At 58.5% G+C, this 23,185-nt stretch overlaps 1 protein-coding gene and 1 long non-coding RNA gene across 3 annotated transcripts; both read right to left on the bottom strand.

The window, feature by feature from the left end:
• Positions 1 to 7,656: 7,656 nt before the first annotated feature.
• Positions 7,657 to 22,814, bottom strand: YTHDF1 (YTH N6-methyladenosine RNA binding protein F1). Of its 2 annotated transcripts, XM_082359734.1 has the most exons (6): positions 22,461 to 22,814; positions 22,168 to 22,192; positions 21,035 to 21,114; positions 12,024 to 13,544; positions 8,904 to 8,941; positions 7,657 to 8,507 (listed from the first exon to the last, which is right to left on the bottom strand). In XM_082359734.1, the coding sequence occupies exons 1-5, from the start codon at positions 22,485 to 22,487 to the stop codon at positions 8,915 to 8,917; spliced, it is 1,680 nt and encodes a 559-aa protein (XP_082215860.1). In that variant the 5' UTR covers positions 22,488 to 22,814; the 3' UTR covers positions 7,657 to 8,507; positions 8,904 to 8,914. The 2 variants fall into 2 exon arrangements, with proteins under 2 accessions (XP_082215860.1, XP_082215859.1); XM_082359733.1 differs by having other exon boundaries at positions 7,657 to 8,941; positions 22,461 to 22,812.
• LOC309613191 lies at positions 16,767 to 20,901 on the bottom strand. The gene is made up of 2 exons (XR_014235546.1): positions 20,695 to 20,901; positions 16,767 to 18,254 (listed from the first exon to the last, which is right to left on the bottom strand). It is a non-coding gene; the product is annotated as an uncharacterized lncRNA (long non-coding RNA).
• Positions 22,815 to 23,185: the final 371 nt, after the last annotated feature.

The following is a 23,185-nucleotide window of genomic DNA, read 5'->3' as shown; positions in this document are numbered from 1 at the left end:
TCCCAGGGGTAAACGAGACAGGCAGCCGTGGGGAACCTCGGCTCGGCTGACCCCCCAGCCCAGAGCTGGGGCCACGCTTCGGGGGGAGCACGGCCAGGTACCTCCCATCCCACCAACATTCCTACAGCCGTCCTTGTCCCCACACCGGGACACGCGCAGACTACCCGGCTCCCTCATGGGCGTCAGCAGCCCAGACAAGAATGGTCACAGAGATGGGCACACACCCGCCCTCCCCAACTCCACTCCTCACCCCAGCTGGCCGGCTGGTCCCCAAACACTCACCACCCAGGGAGCTTGCAGCAGGAAGGCCGGGGCAGGAATCACCCCTGTGCTGGGGAACAAAAGCCAGAAATGATTCTGATGAGGCCCCTCTACAAGCCATTTCTGCAGAGACTCTGATGGGTGTGAGGACAGCTGAGCCCTGTCCCCATGGCCAGGGGTTGGAAATTGAGGGAGATGGAAACGCACAGCCCCTCTGACAGATAACAGGACTCTGCTTACAGGGGCTCCAGGCCCCATCTCAGGTCCTCAGCCCCATTCAGCAGGTCCTTTCAGGCTGCCCCAAAAAGCCTGTGGGCTCCCTGATTCCCCACCCCAGGGTCACCACCTGGTGCGGGACACCACTCTGGACCTAGAGTCCAGCAGACTTGGCATTCCAGCCTCACCAGGAGCCCCAGATACTCGGGGAGGGCACCTGGGCTGTCCTGGGGTGTGACCACCCTGGACCCTCCTGTTCAGAGCCCCAAGCTGGGACCAAGACCCGTGAGCAGCCCCGGGGAAGTCCTGTGAGCAGTGTGCACCCCACAGGAACGATAACCAGCAGGACCAGGCTTCGGACACCCCCAGCCCCGGGCCGTGCCCTGCTGCGGCTCAGAGAGCACAGAGGGTCAACGCTCCGCAGTGGGCACTGGCTCTGCGGGCCAGGTGGGCTGCTCCACAAAGCACACACAGAGTTCTCCACTTGTACGCCAGTGTAGACCTGGGTCTGCTCCTGGCCCCCTGCAGGTGCTGGGACTCACCACATGAGGGCACCTCAGAGCCACTGCAGGATTCTGCTCTGGGGGCAGCGGGGGGAACCTGGATGCTCTTCATTCACTGAACAAGCATTTCTGAGCCCGTTGTAGGGACCAGGCCACAAGTGCCGCCAAGGTCTGGGGTGGGACCCTGATGGGCAGAGAGGGAACCTGGCTGGAACTGAGTCTGGAACAGAGCAGGAGCCTCTTGTAAACAGCAGGCAGGAAGGTGGGCCCCCTCCACCATCGGTCATGACCAGTCTCAGGCCTCACTCAATTCTTTCACCTCTCTGTGCCTCGGTTTCCTCATCTGTGGCTGAAGAGTGAGCTCACACATTCACCCAGTAAATGTGATCATCATCAACATCACCTCCATCATCATCACCATCACCACCACCATCATCATCATCACTATCATCACCACCATCATCACCACCACCACCACCATCATCGTCAACATCACCTCCATCATCATCACCATCATCATCACCATCACCACCACCATAATCATCATCACCTCCATCATCATCACCATCATCATCACCATCACCACCACCACCATCACCATCACCACCATCATCACCATCATCATCACCATCATCATCACCATCACCACCATCATCATCATCATCATCACCATCATCACCACCATCATCATCATCACCTCCATCATCATCACCATCACCATCATCATAATCATCACCATCATCACCACCATCATCATCAACATCACCTCCATCATCATCACCATCATCACCACCATCATCAACATCACCTCCATCATCATCACCATCATCATCATCATCATCACCATCACCATCACCACCACCATCATCATCATCATCACCATTGTCATCTCCACTATCATCATCATCAATATCAGCAACGGCAGCACCATCATTACCATCATGGACCTCACAGGATGAGGTCACTAAACTCCCTCTGGCTTGTCCTGTTTTCAGTCCTCTGAAGCAGTGGGGGTGGGCAAGCGGAATGAAGAGGATGCAGACCCACTGAAACTGTGGCCGCCCACAGGTCACGCAGAAGACCCATGTGCTCCTAGGAGGGCGGCCACATACTGAGGACTCAGGAAAGGCGTCGATGGGGTGACGCGAACAGCTGAGAGTTGAGTGGTGAAGTGTGGGGCTCTCAGTGACAACTGGGTGTGACGCTCAGGGCTCCGACCCCACATACGACAGCTCTCACCAGGCCATGGAGGCCTCCGCCATCACTGCCCAGTCAGCCCTAGACCCAGTTGACCCTTGGACAGTCTCCAGTGTCCTTTCCCCACCATCTTTCAAAAAGTCAGGGAAGGGGACTTCCCTGATGGTTCAGTGGTAAAGAATCCGCCTTCCAATGCAGGGGACGCGGGTTTGATCCCTGGTCAGGGAACTAAGATCCCACAAGCCATGGGGCAACTAAGCCCGCGCACCACAGGTAGAGAACCCACGCGCCCTGGAGCCTGCGTGCCACAACTAGAGAGAGAAAAAAAAACCCTCATGCCACAACTAGAGAGAAGCCCGCACGCTGCAACTAAGACCCAACGCAGCCAAAAAAATAAGGAAAAAAAAAATGTCGGGGAGACCCCTGTCCTGGCACCCGAATCGCATCGCCCAACCACTTTGCACCCAGAGAAGCACAGATCCCCCAGAAGCACGCAGTCCTGCCTCCTGGTTTAGAAGGCACTGTGGCCATCCCTCTCAGAGCCCACTTGTACAAAGTTCGGAGATGATGTCCCAAGAGCCCACAGAAGGCCCATTCCCAGATAAACCCCACTTTCCCCACATGCAGAGCACCTACGCCCAGATGGAGGGTCAGGTAGGATTCCTCCCAAGGGGCCCTTGCCCGTCTTGAACCATTATCATCTTTACAACTAACCGTCAGTGTTATGGGGCCCATGTGTAAGTGTAGGTGTGTGGATTTGTATGTGTTCATGTATGTGTGTAATGGGTTACATATGTGCACACCATCAGGCATATGTGTTTGCTCACGTGCACATCTGTGTTTTTATGTATGTTACTGTGCGTGTGTGTGTGCGCGCAGAGCACAGAGGGCAGCTTGAGGGTTGGGAAGCAGCAGGGCCTTTTGGACTCCCAGCTGCTCTAAATGGAAAGCCCTCCCCCACCCCTCCCCAAATAGCCCTTCCGGCCTCAGCTCCGTCCTAACCGCCCCAAGGGCAGGCGTCCCAGGGCACAGGCGCTCCTGGCCGTCATTTCCTTACTCCCCCCCACCCCCCACTCCCCTGCAGCTGGGGGTCCCTCACCGGCAGCCAGAGAGGCCGGGACCAGGACCCGTCCCATGGTCCAGGGCTGCCGAAGGTCTGTCCACCTTCCTCTCCTGCCACGCCCCACCCCATCCCAGCATCCACCAGGCCACGCCCCTCCACAGCCAGTGCCAGAAAAACCGTGACCCAAGGCGAGAGCGAAGCCAGCTCCGTGCCATCCCCTCCTGGGACCCCCGGCCGCCAGGTACGGGGTGGATCGGGCCAGCCCTGAGCTTCGCTTCCGTCACACTGCCCACGAGTAAGGCACCGGCGGGGACTGTGCCAGGAAGGCCGGGCGGGGCAGTGTGTCTTCTGGCAGCACCCGCATTTACCCCCCACCAACCCACCAGCGCCCCCGCCTCCTGTGCAGCTGGGACCCCTCGTCTGGTCCACACCAGCCTCTTCCTTCCGCCAGCCTGCTCGCCCTCTGAATGTGCTCTGTGACCCCCGGGGGTCTCGTCCCCCTGCAGGCCCAGGGGCCCACTGTGGCAGGGACTGTGTCAACAAGCCCTGTCCCTTTGAAAGAGGCCAGTGACCAGAGCTCCAGAGGCTGACCGAGTTCCAGGTTCCAGTGACTGCAGGGCTTGGGGACGGTGGGAGGCCCTGGGGACCTGCACGAAAGGACACGTCCACTCCACGCGGTGACGGGCTTCAGGTGTCTGCACCAGGCCTGCACTTGGGCAGGAAGGAACACTGACATCGCCAGGGGGAGGTGACCAGGGCAAAGGGTGCCATTCGGCAAAAAAAAAAAAGGGGGCGAACCACAGGCCCCGGCCACTCCCTGGAAACTGTCCTCTGGTGGGACTGTCCCAGGGCTCAGGCATGAAGCACGGACCCCGTCCTACCTGGGCCACGTCAGAACCTTTGCCGACAGCTGTCTTCACACTGCGGGTGGGGAGAGGCCGTCCAGCCCCTGCCACCGCGGTGGGGCGCAGAGGGCAGTCGTTACTCAGGACCACTCGGATGCCAGGCCTCCCGCAGAGCTGGCAGCCAGTCTCACGTGAGCAAGGAGACACCGCAGTTCATCCCACCAGCGGGACAGGCCCTGCTGAACGCCTGCTGGCCCAGCCCTGGACCCCTGCCCCTGCCTCTGCCGGAGGGCGTCCCACCCCCTGCAGCGGCCCTGGGACTAAACCCACTTCCGCTCCCCTGGGCTACTGCCCTGAGCTTCCTGGCCACCAAGCGCCTGGCCCCGGTGCTCCTGGTGCACCGGCCCTGGACAGCAATCGCCAGAGGAGGCCACCGAGGGGCCAGCCACCCAGGGGCCTCGGCGGAAGGAGCTGGAGGGGTCAGATCGACCCTGGGGCCTCCTCACCAGGTCGGCAGAGAGCAGGAGGAGGGGAGGCTGAGCATGACCTCGAGGCTTCCTCCACAGGGAGGCTTGGCCGGGAAGCAACACCCCCCAAGATGCTGTCAAGCACACTGTCGTGTTGATTACCGAACTGGGCCCCGCGGCCTCCACTCACTGGAGCCTGATGCGCTGCAGACAAACACGTGTGGTCACCTGCTGAGAGCTCCGTACAGACCTCACACGGGGCAGCGCACACGCACGCAACATGTGCACACACACATGTACTCAGCACACACCTTTACATACACATGCGCGCATATACCGCACATACGTACACACACACAACCACACATGCACGCACACACCTACACACACAACACATACCTACAAATGCACAGGCACGCATATACAACACACAGGCACACGTGCAACCCTACATGCACATACGACACATACACACGCTACACGCAACACACACCTACATACACAGACAATACATACCTATATACGTAGACACACACACACCCCTCCATACCCACATATACAACACACATGCACACATCTACACATATAACACATGCACAAACCTATATATACACATACAAGAGACACACCTACATATACACTTGTACAACACACCCATGCACACACACCCATGCACACACAGCAAGCAAATGATCAAGGAAATGGGGCAAAATGCTAGCAACAAGCAACTCTGGGTGAAAGGTATTCTCTGTTCTATTCCTCTTCTCACAGCTTTTCTGTAAATCTGACATTATTTCCAAATTAAAAGTTTGAAAACAAAGAATGTGGCTTCCTCACCAGCCCCCACCCCCATCCTAGCCCCCTGGAATATGCCTCTGTGAGCAGCTTTCCCCGACCTGGGACCAGGGTCCCCTCTCGCGGCACCCGGTACCCTCCCCATCTCCAGGCGCCTAAGCCCTGTCCCAAGGGGGTGTCAGGTCCCCCCAAAATAGCAAAGGGGAGTGAGGCCCTCCCAGGCCCACGGAGCAGCTCCGCCCAGGGACCCGGATGTTCTGGGGGCTCATCAAGCCCACCCTCCTGACCTCTCGACCTAGACTGAGAAATGGTACTTGCTCCCCCCTCAGTCTCTCCCACTGAGACGGGGGCCAGGCTGGCCACCCTGCCGACACTTCCTGCAGGCCCTGGGGACGCCAAGGCCACCACTAACCCAACCCAAGCAAACCGTCTGAGACAGAGAGAGGGCTCGGGGTCTCCTCCTGCCGGATGGAGGTGGCAGCAGAACCGACACCTGGGGGGTGGGAGGGGTGCTTCCGGGGCTGGACGCCGCCTCCGGCCACTTCTCGTCCGGAGCACTGCGCCCTGGGTCCCTGGCCTGGCTGGGCCCCTGCCGGGGAGAGCCCCTCCCCCTCAACCTATGGAAGCCCCTAATTTCCAAGCCAGTTAAGCAGGGCTGAGGTGACACGGCCCTCCCCATGTCACCTCACCCTGTCACCATGTCAAGCAGGGGTCGGCCACCAGCCCCTCATCTCTCTTCCCCTCCCAGACTCCGGCGGGGCAGAGGGCAGCCTGGTCACATGAGCAACCACCACCCGCACTGCCAGCCTGCAAGAGCCCAGAGCCGCCCTGCACCTGGAGGGGTATTCCTGCGCCTCCCGGCTCTGCACCTGCCGGGACCCTCGCCGGGAGCCTCGCCCTGTGTCACCACGGGGGCCAGCAGGTCGGGCCCCTGTCTGGTCGCTCCCAGAGCTGCCCTCATGAAGGCCGCCGTCAGGGGTGAAGCCACGGCCCCCGGGTGGGTGCTGAGGCTGCGTCTGGGCGGCACCTACCCTGGACCCGCTGCCTGGCGAGGAGGGGTCCAAGTTACTACCTGGCGCATGGCTGTTCCCTTCCCCCTTCCCCTGCACCCTCCTCTGGGGGCCTTTCCAGTACTGGAAGACGTGGTCCACTGGGTGATCGCTCAGCTTGAAAAGGTTCCCCGGGTGACTCATCCCGTCACCGGAGTAAAGACGCGGTTCAGGACAACTGCTCAAATTCCTTTTACAACACACTGGTTTCGAAAAAAGTTGAGCGTGCAAAGCTCAAAAGCGACTCCAGGATGCGGGAGAAACCAGCGCGCGGGGCGTGTAGGGGAGGCTGGGGAGGGGGAGCAGGAGTGGTCTGCACACCAGGCTGAGGAGCCCAAGCGAGGGACTCCGCCGGCGGCCACGGCGTTCGCTGGTGGGACACGAGGGCCCGGCGCCCTGACGAGAACCTGCTCCTGGGCCTTGGCTCAGGCTGCTGTCGTGCCCGATGAGCCCCCCCGCCCCCCGCGTTTCCTGGATGGCAAGGGACCCGAGGCACAGGGCCCACTGAAGTAGGAGCCACAAGCCACTGGCAGGCCAAGCCCGCCTCTGTCCGGGCCTCCCTGTCACTGGACAGTTTAAACGCCCGGTGCGCAAGAGCCGCCCACGGGCCAGCCCGTGAGGACGCGGTCTGCAGTCACACCCTCCAAGGAAACCTCTGGAGCCGGAGGGACGTGTGGAGCACGCTGGGCGGACAGAAGCCACCGCAGAGCTAAGACTCCCCGCGGGGGTCTTCTGGGTGGGCTGACCGGCTGGGTTTCGGGGGAGGGCAGACAAGCAGCAGCACTTTGTAAGCGAGACGTGACGCGAGGTCCCCGCTGACCCTTCCACACCGCGACCTGCGCAGCTTTCCCTCCTCGGGAACGTTCAGGCCCGAGTGCCCGCAAAGCCAGCAGGGCGGCCGCCCTCTGCCCCAGGGCTGGTGCGAGCCGGCAGCGTCGGGGGACACCTTGGGAGCCTGCGCCGTTCAAGGAGCAGGCGCACAGGCCGGCTGGTGGCTGATCCTGGCACGGCCTCTGCCGCCGACTCGCAGGAAGAGGCAGGGCACCCTGTCACGGCACTGCCGTCAGCGCGTCACCCACCGACCACGTGACGAGGCGGGAGCCACCTGCTCTTTGAGGCCACCCGACGACCAAGCACACGTGAGAAACGGCTGGCACACATGGCAGACACGCACGGGCCTCTGGAAGTGACCCTTTTAACCAGCTCCGCAAGTGAAACGTTAACCGGTAAAACGGGGTGAAGAACGAAGTGACCGCAGACTTGCTAAATAGGTATTGTTTATTAAGGCTTGTATTCTCCTAGAGGAAGTTATCCGATGTCGTCTGTGACTCCGTACGGGCAGTTAACAGTTCAGAGAAAGTGACACGTTCTAAATACAAGTCTAGATAAAACGGCTTAAACTGTAACTCGGAGGGCCTGACGAGTACAGTTTTCAGAAAGCACCTGCGCTCCGCACGGGAGGCCTCTGCCCGGCTCGTGTGCGGGGCGCCAGGCAGGCGTGCACACCAATTTCACGCTCCGACTCAAACTCCCGTGGCGAGTGCTTCGGAGGCCCCTCGTTCCACAAGACACGACAGCAAATTCAGTTTCTGAACGGTTTTCTGTTGTTTTGCTTTTTTGTACCCATTCATCAGGAAAAGAACTAGACACACGCGCTGGAATTTACAACCGGTGGCACATCATCCACCACGCCGCCGGGACTACCAGACCCCAGGTTTAAAGCTTAGCGTTACTGGCAGAGACACGTGCAACGGCCTTAGGGCTCTCCAGCGAAGAAGAGGGGGAGCGAACGGCCTGCACACCACGAGGAAGGCCTCCACACCCGGGCCGGTGGTCACCGCCTGAACAGAAGCAGAGCAGCCGCTGGGAGCGCGTGGCGGTGGAAGGCCCGTGTTCCAAGGAAACAGCAGGTTCACCGAACTGGGAGACTGAAATTTATCCTTCCGTCCAGTAGAAATCAAAGGGGCAGATTAGCGTCTCAGACAGGTAACAGGTGAAACGGCAAAGCAGCCGGACAAGGTGGTCATCAGCCTGTTGACTTCGGCATCTTGGAGGGAAGCATTTGAACAGAACACGCTGAATGCCAGATGACTCGTGGTTTCTTATGCTCGCTATTAAAGCAAAGGGGGTGAGAGACAAGAAGTCTCATATAAAGATATTAAATGACTGTGAATATAAGAACATAATTTTCACCAAAAATAATAATAATAATAATAAATCTTTGGGATGGATTAGGTTTTTGTCTTTAAGGATACTTATATTTCACATTAGGTCAGTGTGATTGATAAGCTGACGAAAACATAGTCTTTTATTAGTGAGTTCTACAATACTATAATACATAGAAAAAATACAAACAAATGCAGGTCATCTGGGCAAAAATAAACTACAAAGAACGTAAAGATGCGAGCAGTCGAGCCCGGCACGAGGCCAGCCAGAGCCGACGCCAAGAGACAGCACCAAGCACACACTCTCCAACCGCGCCAGCCCCACGTCTGACAGTACAGAACCTGCTTCGTCCTCACTGCTTGTTTCGATTCTGCCGTTCCTGTAAAAAGAGAAAAGAAGCTTAACACAGTGAGCGAACGTGTCGCGCAGACAAATTCTCTCCAGGTCGAGGTGCTGTGGCCAGATCTGGACCCTGCTCCCTGCAGGGGCCACCGCCCAAGACAGTTCCGAGCTTCGGGGTCCTGGCCACACGGAATGGGCGCCTGATAACCGCCTGACGTGGTGGCCACCTGGGCAGGGAAGGCTCCCCTGGCCAGTTTATTTCCTCCCACCAAGAGGACCACCTTTCCCAAAGTGTGTGACAAGCCTGTGACCCACAGCTCCGTCCCTCCCCACGGCTGCCTGCCTGCCGGAAGCCATCTAGGCCTCTCCTTACGATTCAGCTGAGACATGGAAAAGTCCCCCTCCTCCTGCCCCCCTCAACCAGGACGCAGCTGGTAAAGGACACTGCTGGACAGGGGCTGGTCGATGACGCAACTCCCGAACATTCGGGATCACGACAAGTGTAAAGTACAACGCGAGCAAAACCCCCTCTTTTGCTAGAAACGAACCGCGTGTGTCTTGAGGTTCATAAGACGCCGATTCCCCCACATCCTCCGGGCCGTCACCAGGGCAGGGCAACACTCAGGAGCACCTGCGGTGCTTTTCAAACCGTCTCACCGTCCTGAAAAGCCCCAGAGCACGTGGGTGAGCCGGCCGGGCTGGGTGGGTGGATGGCCGCAGCTCCAAGAATTAACACTGCCTCCCCACCCTGCACTCTGACCTGGAAGGATTAGGAGCTCTGTGTTCTGCAGCCTCCGAGAAGGACCACAGCTACCGCCCCTCCTGGAGAGCAATGCAAGCCTCTCTTTCCAGTTCCAAGTGGCTGCGGCTGGAGTGGTGCCGACGAGGGTGGGCACCTCCCAAAGCCCCGACTCCCTTCAACCATTACAAGGACCACCACCCGAGACGGTGACCGGCCTCTTCTCACAGCAAACCCAACAGAGGCGGCGCACTCCTAACCCTGTCTCTGCCCGGTTTTCCACTGAGCTGCCGTGCCTGTGCAGAGCTGACCCTGGACCGTGGCCAGTCCAGTCGTATGAGGAACTCTTCAGCTTGACTCCCACTGTCACTTAAAACCTGCACTATTTTAAGCGCCCTAAGGAGTGGCTGTTTCTACATTTAATACCCAGAGGCCTGCAGGGCTGGGTCTGACCCAGCTGCCACAGGACTTGGTGCTTCCCTAAGGAGCCAGCTGGCTTTCAGATGGACGGCGGAGGTGCAGGCCAGCCAGCACTCCTGCAGAACGGCAAGTGCATCTTACCTTTCAACACGACGTGTTTCTAAGCGTCATGATCATTTCAAAGCAATGGAGTCAAACTCCAGCTGATAAACAAAAGGACTTCTTGAGAGTCCCCAGGGCGGCCTTCTTGGTGACGGTAGCCTCGCCAGCAAGCTCAGGGTTTTAAGGGAGCTGCTCCCAAACTCATCTCAGTACACGTCTTTCTTAAGGACACACCCAACTCCTGCATGGAAAGCAGTGCCAGCTGCCGACTCCAGAATGAACCCTGGAGACAAGCATCCTGGTGGAAGTTTCTGGGGCCAAGTTGAGACCCACCCCCACTCCTCTACAGCCCAGCGAGCTTGAGAGAGGCCACCAGGACAGCAAGAGGTCGGGCTTCCAGAATATGAATTAATGGAACACTGACTCCTGTGGACAAAGGCTTTCAGCCCAGCTGGCTCGCGCACCTTTCCTCGCAGGCGCTCACCTGCTTCTGGAGCATTCGCTGCCCCAGGGGGAGGGAGGAGCAGCCCGGGGAAGCCTCACAGCGAAGCCGACAAAGCGACAGAGGACACCCCGGCCGAGCCCCCTGCAGTAACACCTGGAAGCCTCGGCCCCGAGGGTCTGAGGGAGGGCTGCTCCTTCCTCCGCCCGTTCCTGACGTGCCAGCACCATCACGAGCAAGTTCTAGGCCACCAGCACCTTCAAACACCCACCGGGGCGGGGCAGAAGTTCACCCCTCAGCTCATCACAACCAGCAGAACCCCGGGCCACAGCACCTAAGACGCCACACACGCAGAGCCGGCGCCCAGTCACCAGGGACGTCAAGTCTCGTGAGCATGATCTCCGTCCTGTCCCCGCAAATCCAGCAACTCAGCGTTTCATTTTATACCCAATTTCGCAGCAACTGGAAACAAGCCCTTCTCCTTTCCGCCCAAGAGTGAGAGTGGGACCAACCTGCTTTCAAAGTTCTGCAAACTGTGAGCTGTTAGTTTTGTACAACTTTAAAACTGCTACCAGCACTGTGTTCTCTGTACATCCCGTTTACAAGCCTTTCTGCTGGAAAACACTCAGGACACTGAACTTCCCAGATGGGTAACGCTTTTTTTTTCTAATACAGAGGACTAAACAGGGGTTGAAAACCCATCTATCATCAACTGACATTTCATGAAAGAAAGAACATTTTAACACCAAAAAAGCAGAAAGAATCTCAGGATGAACTCTCTTGAACAAAGTGGCTTTGCCAAGTGTGTCACAATGTCCTTATTTTTCCCATTTCCGGGCCAACTGACGGGTCTCTGAGCCCTGATCTCCTACAGCGCAGACTCACTCCGTGGGCTGTCACAGGAGGTTGGGACCCACTCAGAGACCCACCCAAGGGTTTTCGCTGTGACTCCAGATGCACACATTTCAGTTATGAACCGCCTGCATTCCAACCTCTCCCTCCCCCTGCCCTTCTACTAGACGAGCAAACTCAGGTTTCCAGAAACTGCAGGATATTGGGTTTTCGAGAGAGAAATAAGCAGCGACCCCTAGACCAGAGCGTCCCCACTGCTGAGGGCAACGCCCAGGGAGGCCCTCGGTGGGGACATCTGCCCCAGCAGCCTCGCCTGCCCACCCCGGGGCCACAGAACATTATTTCTAAGTGCTCCTGGCTGGACAAAGACGAGGAAGCGCTGTTCTAGAGAACACCATGCTTCACAAAGAGAAGAGGAGCAAGTTACCCGCAGCTCCTTTACAGGAGTGTGTGCACCAGTGTTTCTTAACAACTGGAAAAGGACCCCGGGTTCTGGGGTGACGACCACTGAAACGTCCCCCGTCCCTGCCAGCGACCCACCCCACCCCCGGGACCCAGACTCACCTTGCGCACCACCTCCTCCTCCTCCTGGCGCTTCTCGTAGTGCGAGAAGTCGTCGAAGATGGAGGTGGTGTGCTTGTACGAGGCGATGATCCTCAGCACTTGCTTCGCCTTCTCCAGGGGCACCTCCTGGGTGTCACGGGAGTTGGTGACCGGCTTGTTGTCATTGTTCTCCAGCCGGATGTGCCGGAGCTGGTTGTTGGGCACGTCCTTGACGAAGATCCACTTCACGTCGAACTTGCCCTTCCACTTGTCCTGGGACCAGACCCCGGCGCTGGTGCCGTAGTCCACGGGTGACTTCATCTCAGCCACCCCGCAGAAGTGGCCGCTGCCGTTGACGCTGAAGAGCAGGTAGACGGGCCCCTTGCTGCCGAGGGCGCGGAAGGCGCTGTCCAGGCGCCGGTTGCCGTGCTCCGTGCTGCACCAGAGGGAGTACTTGATGGAGCGGTGCACGTCATCCTCCGAGTAGCTCTTGATGATGAACACGCGCCCGCTCTTCAGGTTCCAGTCAAACTCCCTGGGGTTGTAGCTGTGGGCGGCTTTCAGTTTTTCTAGGACAGGGTGGGACTCCGGGCTCAGGGCGGCGCTGGGCTGGGCGCTCCCGGGAGAGTTACTGTCGCCGCTGGTCCCCCCGCTCTGCCCGAACGCCGTGCTTCTGTTGCGAGGGGCGACCCAGCGGGTCTGGGGCGGCTGCTGGGGGCCCGGATGCTGTGCTGGGGCCAGAGGGGGAGGCTGGGCGGGAAGGGGCTGCACGGCCGGGTGGGGCTGGGGGGCCGCCTGGGGGGCCGGCTGGGGCTGCGGAGCCGGGGCCTTGGGCACGGGCCCCTTGTTGTCCCAGGTGCCAATGTCCATGTTATGCTTTATGGGCGGAGGAGGCAGCGCGCCCCCGACGGCGGGCCCGCTCTTCGCCTTCATCTTCGGCTGCAGTTTGGCGGGCTTGCTGGCGATGGCCGCCCACGAGGTCGGCTTCGACACCGGCATGGTCACGTTCGTCCCGCCGTTGCCGGAAAGGATGCCCGTCATCGCCACGCTGCTGACGACTGACCCCACCGTCTTGACTGCAGAGGTGGTGACATCCCCGATCTTCAGGCCCACCATGCCCTGCTCCAGGCTGTTCATTCCAGGGGCCTTGTTGAGGGTGTCGCTGTGAAAGCCCGTCTGTCCGTCCACGATCGTGCCGCCCAGGGAGCTCGGCGGGTAGGTGTAGCTGTTCCCGTAAGCTGAACTCTGAGCCTGCTGCCCCTGGGACCCACTCGTCCCCCAGGCCGAGAAGGCGGGGTTTTCGGGAAAAAAATTAAACCTGTGCTGATAGATGTTGCTCCCCAGGCCCCCGGGCTGCCCAAAAACAGCATCGTGCATAAAATGATGGTCTCCGTTACTGAGCTGTCCGTAGGTGGTGAGGTATGGGATTGGAGGATCCCCTCCGGTAGACCATGGCGCCTCATTGAGGGAATAGGGAAATCCGATGGATGGTGGGTAATAGCTGGACAGGTAGGGGTCGGCCATTGAGGGGTAACTGTTACTCTGCGGAAACAAGCACGTGATGAGTTAGTCGTGCCCCGACACGGAGGAGGCGCTGCCACGTCAAGCGCGCCTACTTCAGCGCGGGCTGGTGGGGAACGGGCCTGTGCAGCACCGGCTCCCCTCCCAGGGGGCCCAGCCAGGACAGAGAGGGCGACGCCCAGACGCCACTCCAAACACAAAGGGTCCCTTGCAACTGATCTGGATTCAAGTTAGGCGACAGCAATCTTCTCAGCAAGCCCTCCACTGCACCCTGAAGAGTGACCCACTTCAAGGAACTCAGCCTGAGGAACAGGTCTCTGTCCCACTGGCAATAATGCTTACGCAGGACACTGACAGCACGGGCTGCACAGCGCCAAGTGAGAAAGCTTTAAAGAGGCAGCAGACACTTCCAACAGCAGCCACGCACTCAGGGCTACAGGCTTGCTGATGACTCACCTGGATGGCCCCCAGGACTCCCGCCCCGCCCCTACCCGAGCCCAAAGGGGTCTGGCCCCCTCAGTCCCCACCGTTTCCTGGGGCTCTCAGAGGGGAGCTGGCTACGGCGGGGAGACCCTTACTGAGAACGTGCCTCCGTGTGATGGCCGGAACCCCTGGGAGGAGTTTAAGTAGCTGCAGGGCCTCCCCTTCGAGGTGGGGGGCGGGGGGGGGGGAGTCTCAGGAAAGCTGCCCAGGGCCGGGTTTAGACCTGGGGTCAGCAGTTCTGGGAAGACGTCTCCTTGGAGAGAGACTCACCCAGGGGTCCTGGTCAGAACCGGGCCCGAGAGCGGAAAGGCTGTGAAGGAAAAGCAAGAGCGGGGGCAAACGTGGAGTTCTCTGGTCCGATTTCTGCATAGCTCTCCCAAGTAACCAGAAAGTTCTACAAGCAGAGTGGCGGCTGGAGACCTCCTCCCCCAGCCCGCACCTGTCGTCCAGTCAGAGGACCCGCTGCCCTGGCCGGCAGAGGGTGGCTGGTGTCCCAGGTGACTGGAGGAGGCTCTGCTTCACTGGAATGAGAACAGGGAGTACCTCTGTGGAACCCTCAGAAGTCCCCGTGGAGGACAGGCCAGTTCCTCAGCACATCCCGGCCCAGCACGTGATGGTGCTGACCCAGGTACCCTCTGCCGGTCTCCACTGCCACCTCCTCCCTCCCTGTCCCATCCTAGGATTCTTGGGGCTTCAGGAATCACGTCTCCTTCCTGCTGGCTGCTCCACTTGACGGCAGACTATTCCAGAATCGCTTTTTAAATGTAGTAATAACTGCTAGCCTGTCAACACAAATCCTTGAGATTCTCAGGAGGTAGAAAACGCCGCCAGACGAGTGGCCGTTGTCAGCGCTCTGAGTGCAGGGGAGCCGCCTGAGCCACTGCCCTGCAAAGGGTCTCCGTGACTCCGGCCCCCGCATTGCAGCCCCCCAGCCCCGCCTCCCTGCTTGCCTCCACCCACCCTGTGCCCGCGGGAGGGGCTGCTCTGAGGAGAGTAAGTCCCTGGGAGGCCAGGGTGGCGGACTTGCCCAGCGAGGTGGCGCAGCCCCAGCGGTGGAAGCCTCCAGCCTCTGACCTCGGCGCCCACCGGCGCCTCAACAGCACAATGGGGACAAGCCTTCTGAAGGGAGGCCAGCACTCCCCTCCCGCATCAGCTGGGCACCCACCTCGGCAGTGCCGGGTCCACATCAACGCGTCCTCCCTCGCACACAAGGACCGCCCTCGGGAGAAGAGAGGACCCAAGGGCTGCGTGGCCTCCGAACCACATAGCCACGAATCCAACCGGAGCCACGGGAGCACGGCCACGGAACACCGAGCCCACGGGGCCAGCACCTCACTTCTGACCCGCACTTCAGCCTTAAGCACAACAGGACTTCACTTAGAACATGAGACCACACGTACTATGTTAACCATGGCACGTCCCTCAAGTCCACCCCAATCTCACTATTGATGGAGAAGCCCAACACCCTGGTCACACAGACCCCATCGTGCAGATGGGCAGTCCTCAGCCACCCCCAGCCAGGACTGTCCAGGGAAGAGGAAGCGAGCCAGCCGGCACCCCTGAATCCTTCACCCAGCCACACGCAGGACCAAGGCGGAGGCAGCCCCGGGAGGACTCCGACCTCTCCTCCCGCAACGTGTCAGTGCAGGCAGGTCACTGTGGGGAGAGCACCAGTGAGGCTGCAGCTCTTTACTGGAAAACCGTGAAGTAACCTGGGCTGCAGCTCTCCCTTGAACACTTAAAATTCATACAACAAAAGGAACGAAGACGCCTCACTTCAAGCTCACAGGGGAAGAAGCTGTGGTTTACTAAGAAGATGCCGCGTGCCACCCGCACCGCCATCCCCTGGCTCCGAGCTGGCCCTGGCCGAGCCCTCCCGACGTCGTCTGTCCCCACCAGGCCGCGCGGTGCACGGCAGGCTGCGTGCAGTGACCTCCGGTGCTGGGAACTGAATCCATTTTCATCCCCATCTTACTGCCAACCCGTCTCCTACCACATCTGCCGGGTCTCCTTCCAAACTCCAAGAGTGAAGCACCGGGGTAACAGGCAAAGCTGCCAGGAACAGCAGGAGAACCCGTGGGGCCTTCCCTGCTGCGGTCCGCATCCCCCCGCGCCGCCCCACCACCAGGGCTCCAGGCCCGCTGTCCGCAGTGCTCGGGCTGACTGTCCCAGCCCTGAGTCACAGCGAAACTGAACTGTGCCACTCCGAGAGCTGGGACACAAGGCCGCCAGTGGTGCCGCAGGGTTCGGGCGCTGCTCGAGCTCACACCCAGCCCCTCAGAAGCCCGCCCAGCCGCGGCCTCAGGCTCTTCAGACACCACGCTCCCCAGCTGCGCTCCTGCGACAGCAAACATGCCATCTACTTAGTTAGCTGTGCAGCCCAGGTCAAGAGGCCCAAGTTCACCCGCCAGGGACGTGGGTGCAGAAACCAAAGGGATGACGACAAATCACGCACTTTCTCTCAGTGCATTAATACTTCTGCGCAGAGGTATCGCGGGGCTAGTCAAAGGAGCAGCATAGAACAAACTCTTTTAAGGACGACGCAGATAAAACCACGCCCCCCGAAGACCACTTTCATGTGTGACATGTGTAACTATAGTCTTTGTATAACTCAGGGACTCAAGAAAGGGAGGCTGACAGGTCTCCAAGGCAGAATTAGTCTAGTGACAGTAGAAAAGACACCCCCAAATGTTGGACTTTTAGGGCGCCTCCTTGTGACCAAGTCAAAAGCAATAAACAAAATGGGCACTCCAAACAAAATAAACTCAAATAGTCGTGACAGTTACCCCTAGATGACTTTCTTTGAAAAACCAAACAGTAAAACACGATAAACCCATAAACCTATTCTACAATTAAGTTTTTTATATTTAAAACAAAACTTAACCAGTCTTATAAAAAATCCTCATGCCCAATGACCAGAACCACCTACTTGAAAGTTGGAACGTTTGATTCCTATATCCATTTTTCTGAGAAGTTCTGAAATTACTCAAATGCTTTAGGTTTCACAAACAATAAAGTGACTCAGCCATTACAGTGACCATGAAGGGAGACTGGAGGGAGAGAGAGAAAGGCCAAGGCTTCAGAAGCCCAAGGCACGCGGGGCACCTCGTATGTTGAGAAGCGTTTACGTGGGGGATGCAGGGGCTGGAATGAACTATGCAAGAGGGGAGGTACCAAGGGCAATTGTGAAAGCAGTGACAAAGTGACCTAGGGCTGAGGGCAGGCCCCCCCACGCCCACGGCTCCTGGGGAAAATCCTGGGGTGCGGCTGGCCGCTCGCTTTTCCTGGGCTTCAGGCTGCAGGTCAGGTCAGAGGAGACCACGGCTTCCGACACCCACACAATTTCTGCGCTTGTCTCCCGCCTTGAGGTGCGCGGCTCTGAGCAGCTTCACAGCAGTGAGCAGCGTGTCCCGATGCCACTCGGCAGCACCGTGTCTGAAGGACGCCCCCGGCTCCCAGACGCAGCCACAGGCAACCAGTGCCCGTGACCAAGTGCTCCCGCTGAGCCCCGCCCAGGCCCCCGGAGCCACCGTGGAGCAGCAGGAAGCCGCGGGCTGAGCTCCCCCAGGCTCTCTGCATGCGGCAGGCGCCGCGAGAAGGCGTCGATGCGTCCAGCTTTGTGCCGCTGGGTGAAAAGCCCACCCAAAACCTGACAGAAACCCTGGGTGACAGCTGAGCACCATTTTCAAGGAAGGAGCCTTCAGGGTGGCCAGACAGGAGCTTCTTGCCAAGAGAGCAGAGAGGCATACGTGTCAGCTCGAGCACGCAAGACAGACGGCATGTGAGAGACAGTGGACACAAGGTCTCGGGGAGATGCCACACTGACCCTCAAGTGGCGGAACACGCCCCAGCACTGCAGGCGGCTCTGCCCACCTCTCATTAGAGGACTCGACCAACAGCACAGCTTAAGCCAACTACAAATGATCAGCCCTAGGACCTGAAACGAGTAAATTTATACAACATTCCTAAAAGCTGAATGCTTCTCATTACACTTAGAACACAGCTGAATTATTAAAGAGGAAAAACGAAAAAGGTGACTTTTCTCCTTTCTGTCTACGTCGGACGTGACCGGGCACGCTGACAAGGCTGCCGACAACTGAGCGCCTGAGTGTAGACGCAGAATCCCCGCAACCCCTCCGTCCACACGCTCGGCCTGGCAGTCGGCCAGCAGCACCCACACCAAACTCAGAGGCACTGTCTCCAAAACTCTGAGCAGGAACTTTCTGGGTCCTGGCAGTCTTTCCTTACCTTTCAGAGAAAAAAACAGAGAACCAGAAAGCAGGCAGGCCCTTAGGAGGGCGAAGGCAGGACAATCCAGCAGCATCAGAGCCCCACCCAGAGCCCTGCACCCTCGCCCCTGGGCCCCCACCACCCCCCGTGCTTTCTCTCCCCCATCATGTCCAAAAAGCTGACTGAAGTGTACTTCAAGTCACAGAAGGGGATCCAGAGGTGCTACGTAAGCATGCTCCGGGGCGCCGCAAGGAAGGAAAACACGCCAGGAGCAGGGTCCCCAGGCCTTTCTGAGGGAAGCAGCACCCACCCCGAGCAAAGCAGTCCTGTTAGAGTGCGGCACCCGTCAACTAACTGAAAGGCACGCTTTCAAATACTTTCCAAGTCATCCGAAGCATTAAGGCTTCACAAATCAGAACACCATAGTGTCTCCAACTGGCTACTACCAACCACAGCTGGGTTAAGAAAAGGTAAGAAAGCAGCCCAGGGCTGACGGATATGCCCCCGACCTCCACGGCGGCGACGGCGCCACAGGTGCGCACGCATACCAGGGAAAGGCCACATATAAAACCGTCCTCTTTAAACACGGGCAGTTCACCTCACGTCAACAACACCTCAGTAGAGGCTAAGCGCACAGACAGGAAGTGTGCGCTCACTGCTTCCTGCCACACCAATCTCCGCTCCGGCTTCCTCACTAGCAGTCTGGGCTGGACGTCTCGGCAGAGTCCACATCTAGAGGCAGTGACAATCTCAAGGGACTCTTGACTGGCTCACAGCCCATGTGAAGAAATGAGTGGCAAACACAGGACCAAAGGACCCCGCTGCACACTTGGGTGAGAGGTACCGACCCTCAGTCCACAGCCTGGCTCTGCCACCAGGCACAGCAGAGCCTCTCTGGCCTTCAGGGTCCTCATCCGTACGACGAAAAGGCCGGGAAAACTAGGATCTAAGAGCCCACCCGTGTTGCACGCTTCCTACACTCTGCAACAACTGGGCAGGGGCTTCCCTGGTGGCGCAGTGGTTGAGAATCTGCCTGCCAATGCAGGGGACACAGGTTCGAGCCCTGGTCTGGGAAGATCCCACATGCCGCGGAGCAACTAGGCCCGTGAGCCGCAAGTACTGAGCCTGCGCGTCTGGAGCCTGTGCTCCGCAACAAGAGAGGCCGCGACAGTGAGAGGCCCGCGCACCGCGATGAAGAGTGGCCCCCACTCGCCGCAACTAGAGAAAGCCCATGCACGGAAAAGAAGACCCAACACAGCCAAAAATAAATAAATAAACAAATGAATGAATAAATAAAAACACAATTGGGCATTTCTGGAAGGTCTGTTCTCAATTAAGAGTTTTCTCAATAAATTCACTCTTAAGTGATGTGCTGATTAATCATCTTGCTGACAAGTACACATTTTAACACACAGGATGAAGAGGCTATTTTAAGGCTGTCCACTGATAGCACCAACCCACCACGGTCCTTCCACACGGCTTCTCCAGCGTGAGCCAGCTGGGACTACTCCACTGACTTCAGAGAGTCATCTACTCCATTTTTAAAGACATGCTCCTGAGTAACAAAAGCTCCTACCTTATGAAAAAATATTTCAAGTGAAGCAACTCCCTCCCTTTAACTTTTGGTTAAAATCAATACATAACACTGCTAAAACAAATCATGTAAGAGAAATAAATAAGTCCACTTAACTTCCTGCCATCACCTCTGGCTGAAAGCCCATCACCGAGCAGTCCCTTGTCCTGCCCAGAGGAGGGGTGGGCCCTCAGGGGGCCCCTCTGAACAGGGTCTCTCAGGCTCCTCAGCTGCTGACTTGCCAAGTGCAGCAGGAGGAGAAGAATGGAGAAAAGTTCTAAGACGTTCTACAGAAGGGCAGACTAGTTTCATTCCACAGGGAAGAGGCAGGGCCTGATTTTGCTCTAAAGCAAACATACACTGCGCATTTTAAAAGCGGCAGATCTTTTGCTTAAATCTCAACTCCAACTAGCCCAGTGGTTTTATCCAGGACAATTTAACCCCCCAGCAGACGTGTGCTGGGTATTTTTGGTTGTTATGCGGAGGGTGGTACGCATATACTAATGACATCTCACGGATGAAAGCCAGGGAGGCTGCTCAACATCCTACAGTGCCCCCCCAAACAGAGAGTGTTTCTGTCCACAATCCCCTTAGTGCCAAAGCTGAGAAAGCCTGCAACACCTGAGAGAACAGGGGGCTACAACTCACTCAGGTACCGCCTGGAGCTCTTTGGGCACCATCTAGTCTCACCCTCCCCACAACTCTATCAGGAGCCACCTCTCCCAACTGTCCTAAGAAAAGGAAGCAAGCACAGAGAGGGCAAGCCATCGAAGAAGTGTCACAGTCAGCAGTGGTGTGAAGACCCTAAGGCCGGAGCCTCACTCGAGTCCCGCTGTAGCTGCTCCCAGACCAAAACTCCAACCACCCAGAGCTAAAAAAAGTCACCGGAAAACTTCAAAGAACTATGCGCACCGCACTCTGTCTAACGCAGGGCAGCACTCACCCACCAGCGCCGAGGCCGCGAGCATCCCGCGTGCCTGCCAGGCGCGTGGGGCGCCACTTCCTCCAGAGAGAAAACCAGCTTCCCCGCACTCAGGCCCCACCTTCAACGTGAAGCTGCTCTTCAACACAAGCCTTTCTCAGCCTCCTCCTTTATTTCTAGTACTTTATAGTCTGCTTCTCTGTTGTTTAGGATGATAAAGTCAGAAATACGCTCATAAAGGTTTATTACAAACCTCAGTCAAGATAAATGTAAAAATGTTAAAGAAAAAAAAGATAAACTCACCTGGTTTGACTGTCCTGAAAGGTAGGGCTCAAAGTCATTGTCATGAACTGTATCCTTCTGATGCAAAGAACCATTTTGTACTAGAATGAGAAGTTGCAAAATATTACCTTTGAATTTTTTAAAAATTATTTTTAATCACAGAAATTAAAAATAGTCAAGTTTATACCCATCAACTCCTACTAGAAATCACTTTTACTTAAAAAAGGGCACAGACATTACAGAACTGATACTTACACAACTAATTAGAAAGCTGATGCAAAACTTTCAATAACTTAGGTTACGTTTCTGATAAAAATTAATTGTACTTTGATAGATGTTGACAAAATAGAGGTGCAGACAAAATAATGCAAGGAACTCGTAACCAGGTTTTAGTAAAGATGATGTGGTCTGAGATCTATGTCTGCCAGACAGAGGACGGTGCTTCCCGAAGCCTGGCTACGTGGGCAGCAAAGCTGGGAAGCCTGCAACTGAACGACGCTTCTTAACTGTTATCTGGCTGTGCTCTTATTTTCCACTGTCACCACGCTCAGCCAGGAAAGGAAGGGAAAGGTAAATAAGTGCTGGGCCTTCTCCAATCTCAAAACATGATAACCGTATTTGGTTACACCCGAGTAACACAAACACTAGTTCAAAACAGTCTTTGGAGTAAACATGAAGCGTCACCCGTTCTCCCAAGACGGAGTTTTGGGGGTGGACCCCAAGCCAGAGTATCCCAAGAGGCTCAAAATACACGGGCTTTACGACTGGGGTAAGGCGCCAGCGTACAGGGCCAAGGGCCAGCGGCCGCCCCAGGGCCAGTCCCACACCTGGGGCCGCAGACAGGCAGGTCGCTCGGCCCCGGGCCTCCTTCCCTTCCCCCACCCCAATCAACCAGCCTGCCGTGGGAGGGAGAGATGGAGTTACTCTCACCACCGATTTGCTTGTTTCTCCTTGAAAACTCCTTGTTGCCGACCTGTTACGTCTCCCCCAATATCACAGCCTAAAGTTTCATCTCCCCGAAGAGGAGGGAGAAAAACTCCCGCGGTTCTGGCTGCCGCTTCCAAGACCTCTCCTCCCCCCACACGCGCGCCCGGCTCTCGGCGAGCGCCGCCCCCTCCGCTCCCGGCCCGCACCACCATCCGGACTTCGCTCACCTTTATTATCTTGTCCTTTTGTTCTCTGCTTCGCCGCAGGCCCAGACGCGCGAGCGGACAGCACCAGGGAAGAGGGGAACAAAGTTACCCATGAGAACCCCTCCCGGCGGGCGGCGCGCTCCGGCCCCAACGGGCCCGCGGTCCCGGGCGACGTCGGCCCGGCCCCGCGACGCCGACCCCCGCGACCCCGACCCGGGCCCCGCGACCCCGGCCCCCGCGACCCCGAGTTCCCGCTCCGCGAGCGGCCCCCGCGACGCCGGCACCCGGCCCCGCGACCCCGGCCCCACCGCTACCTGGGGGTCCACGCTGGTGGCCGACATGCTTCATGAACAGCCGGCGCGGTGCGGGGCCGGGGCGCCCGCCGGCTCGGGCCTCCCCGCGAGGCCGGGCCTGTCACCCGCGCTCTCGCAGCCCCGGGCCCGCCGCCTCCTCCCCGGGCGCCGGCCGGGCGGCGGCGGCGGTGGCTGGGCGCGCGGGCCGCTCGCGGGCGGGCGCGGGACGGGACGCACTGACGAGGCGCAGACTCCAATGGCGGCAGCGGCGGCGGCAGCAGCTGCAGCGGCGGCGACAGCAGCGGCGACTACGGTGGCGGCGGCGGCAGCGGGGACGAGGCTGCGCGACGTCAGCGAACGCGGGGCAGGCCGGGAGGTCGACGAGCCGCCACGCGCCGCGCCTGCGCGTCGCCGCCCGGCGGGACGGATCTCACGCCCGGGTCCCAGTCTCGCGCGGCAGGGCGGGGCGAGCCTGGGCCGTCACATGGGCGTGTCCAGTGGCGCCGCGGGGACCGCCCCGCAGGTGTGCATCTGTCGGACCTCGCGCCCGCAGCCGCAGCGGGGGCGGTGATGCTGCGGCCTCGTGGCGCGTGCAGGCGCAGACTGGCGCAGGTTGTGAGCCTGGTGGCACCCCCGCGCTGGTTCTTCAGATGTGAAGAAGCTTCAGCCAGCGAGTGCGGCCACCCACCGAAAGCCACTTATAGCCAGGCTGCAGTCCACTCTACCCCGAAGCTCGCCCCTAAACG

Source organism: Balaenoptera borealis, assembly GCF_965194805.1.
Source record: "Balaenoptera borealis genome assembly, chromosome: 16".
Classification (NCBI taxonomy): domain Eukaryota; kingdom Metazoa; phylum Chordata; class Mammalia; order Artiodactyla; family Balaenopteridae; genus Balaenoptera; species Balaenoptera borealis.
The sequence above is the reverse complement of the archived record's forward strand: the minus strand, read 5'-3'. Positions and strand labels throughout refer to the sequence as shown.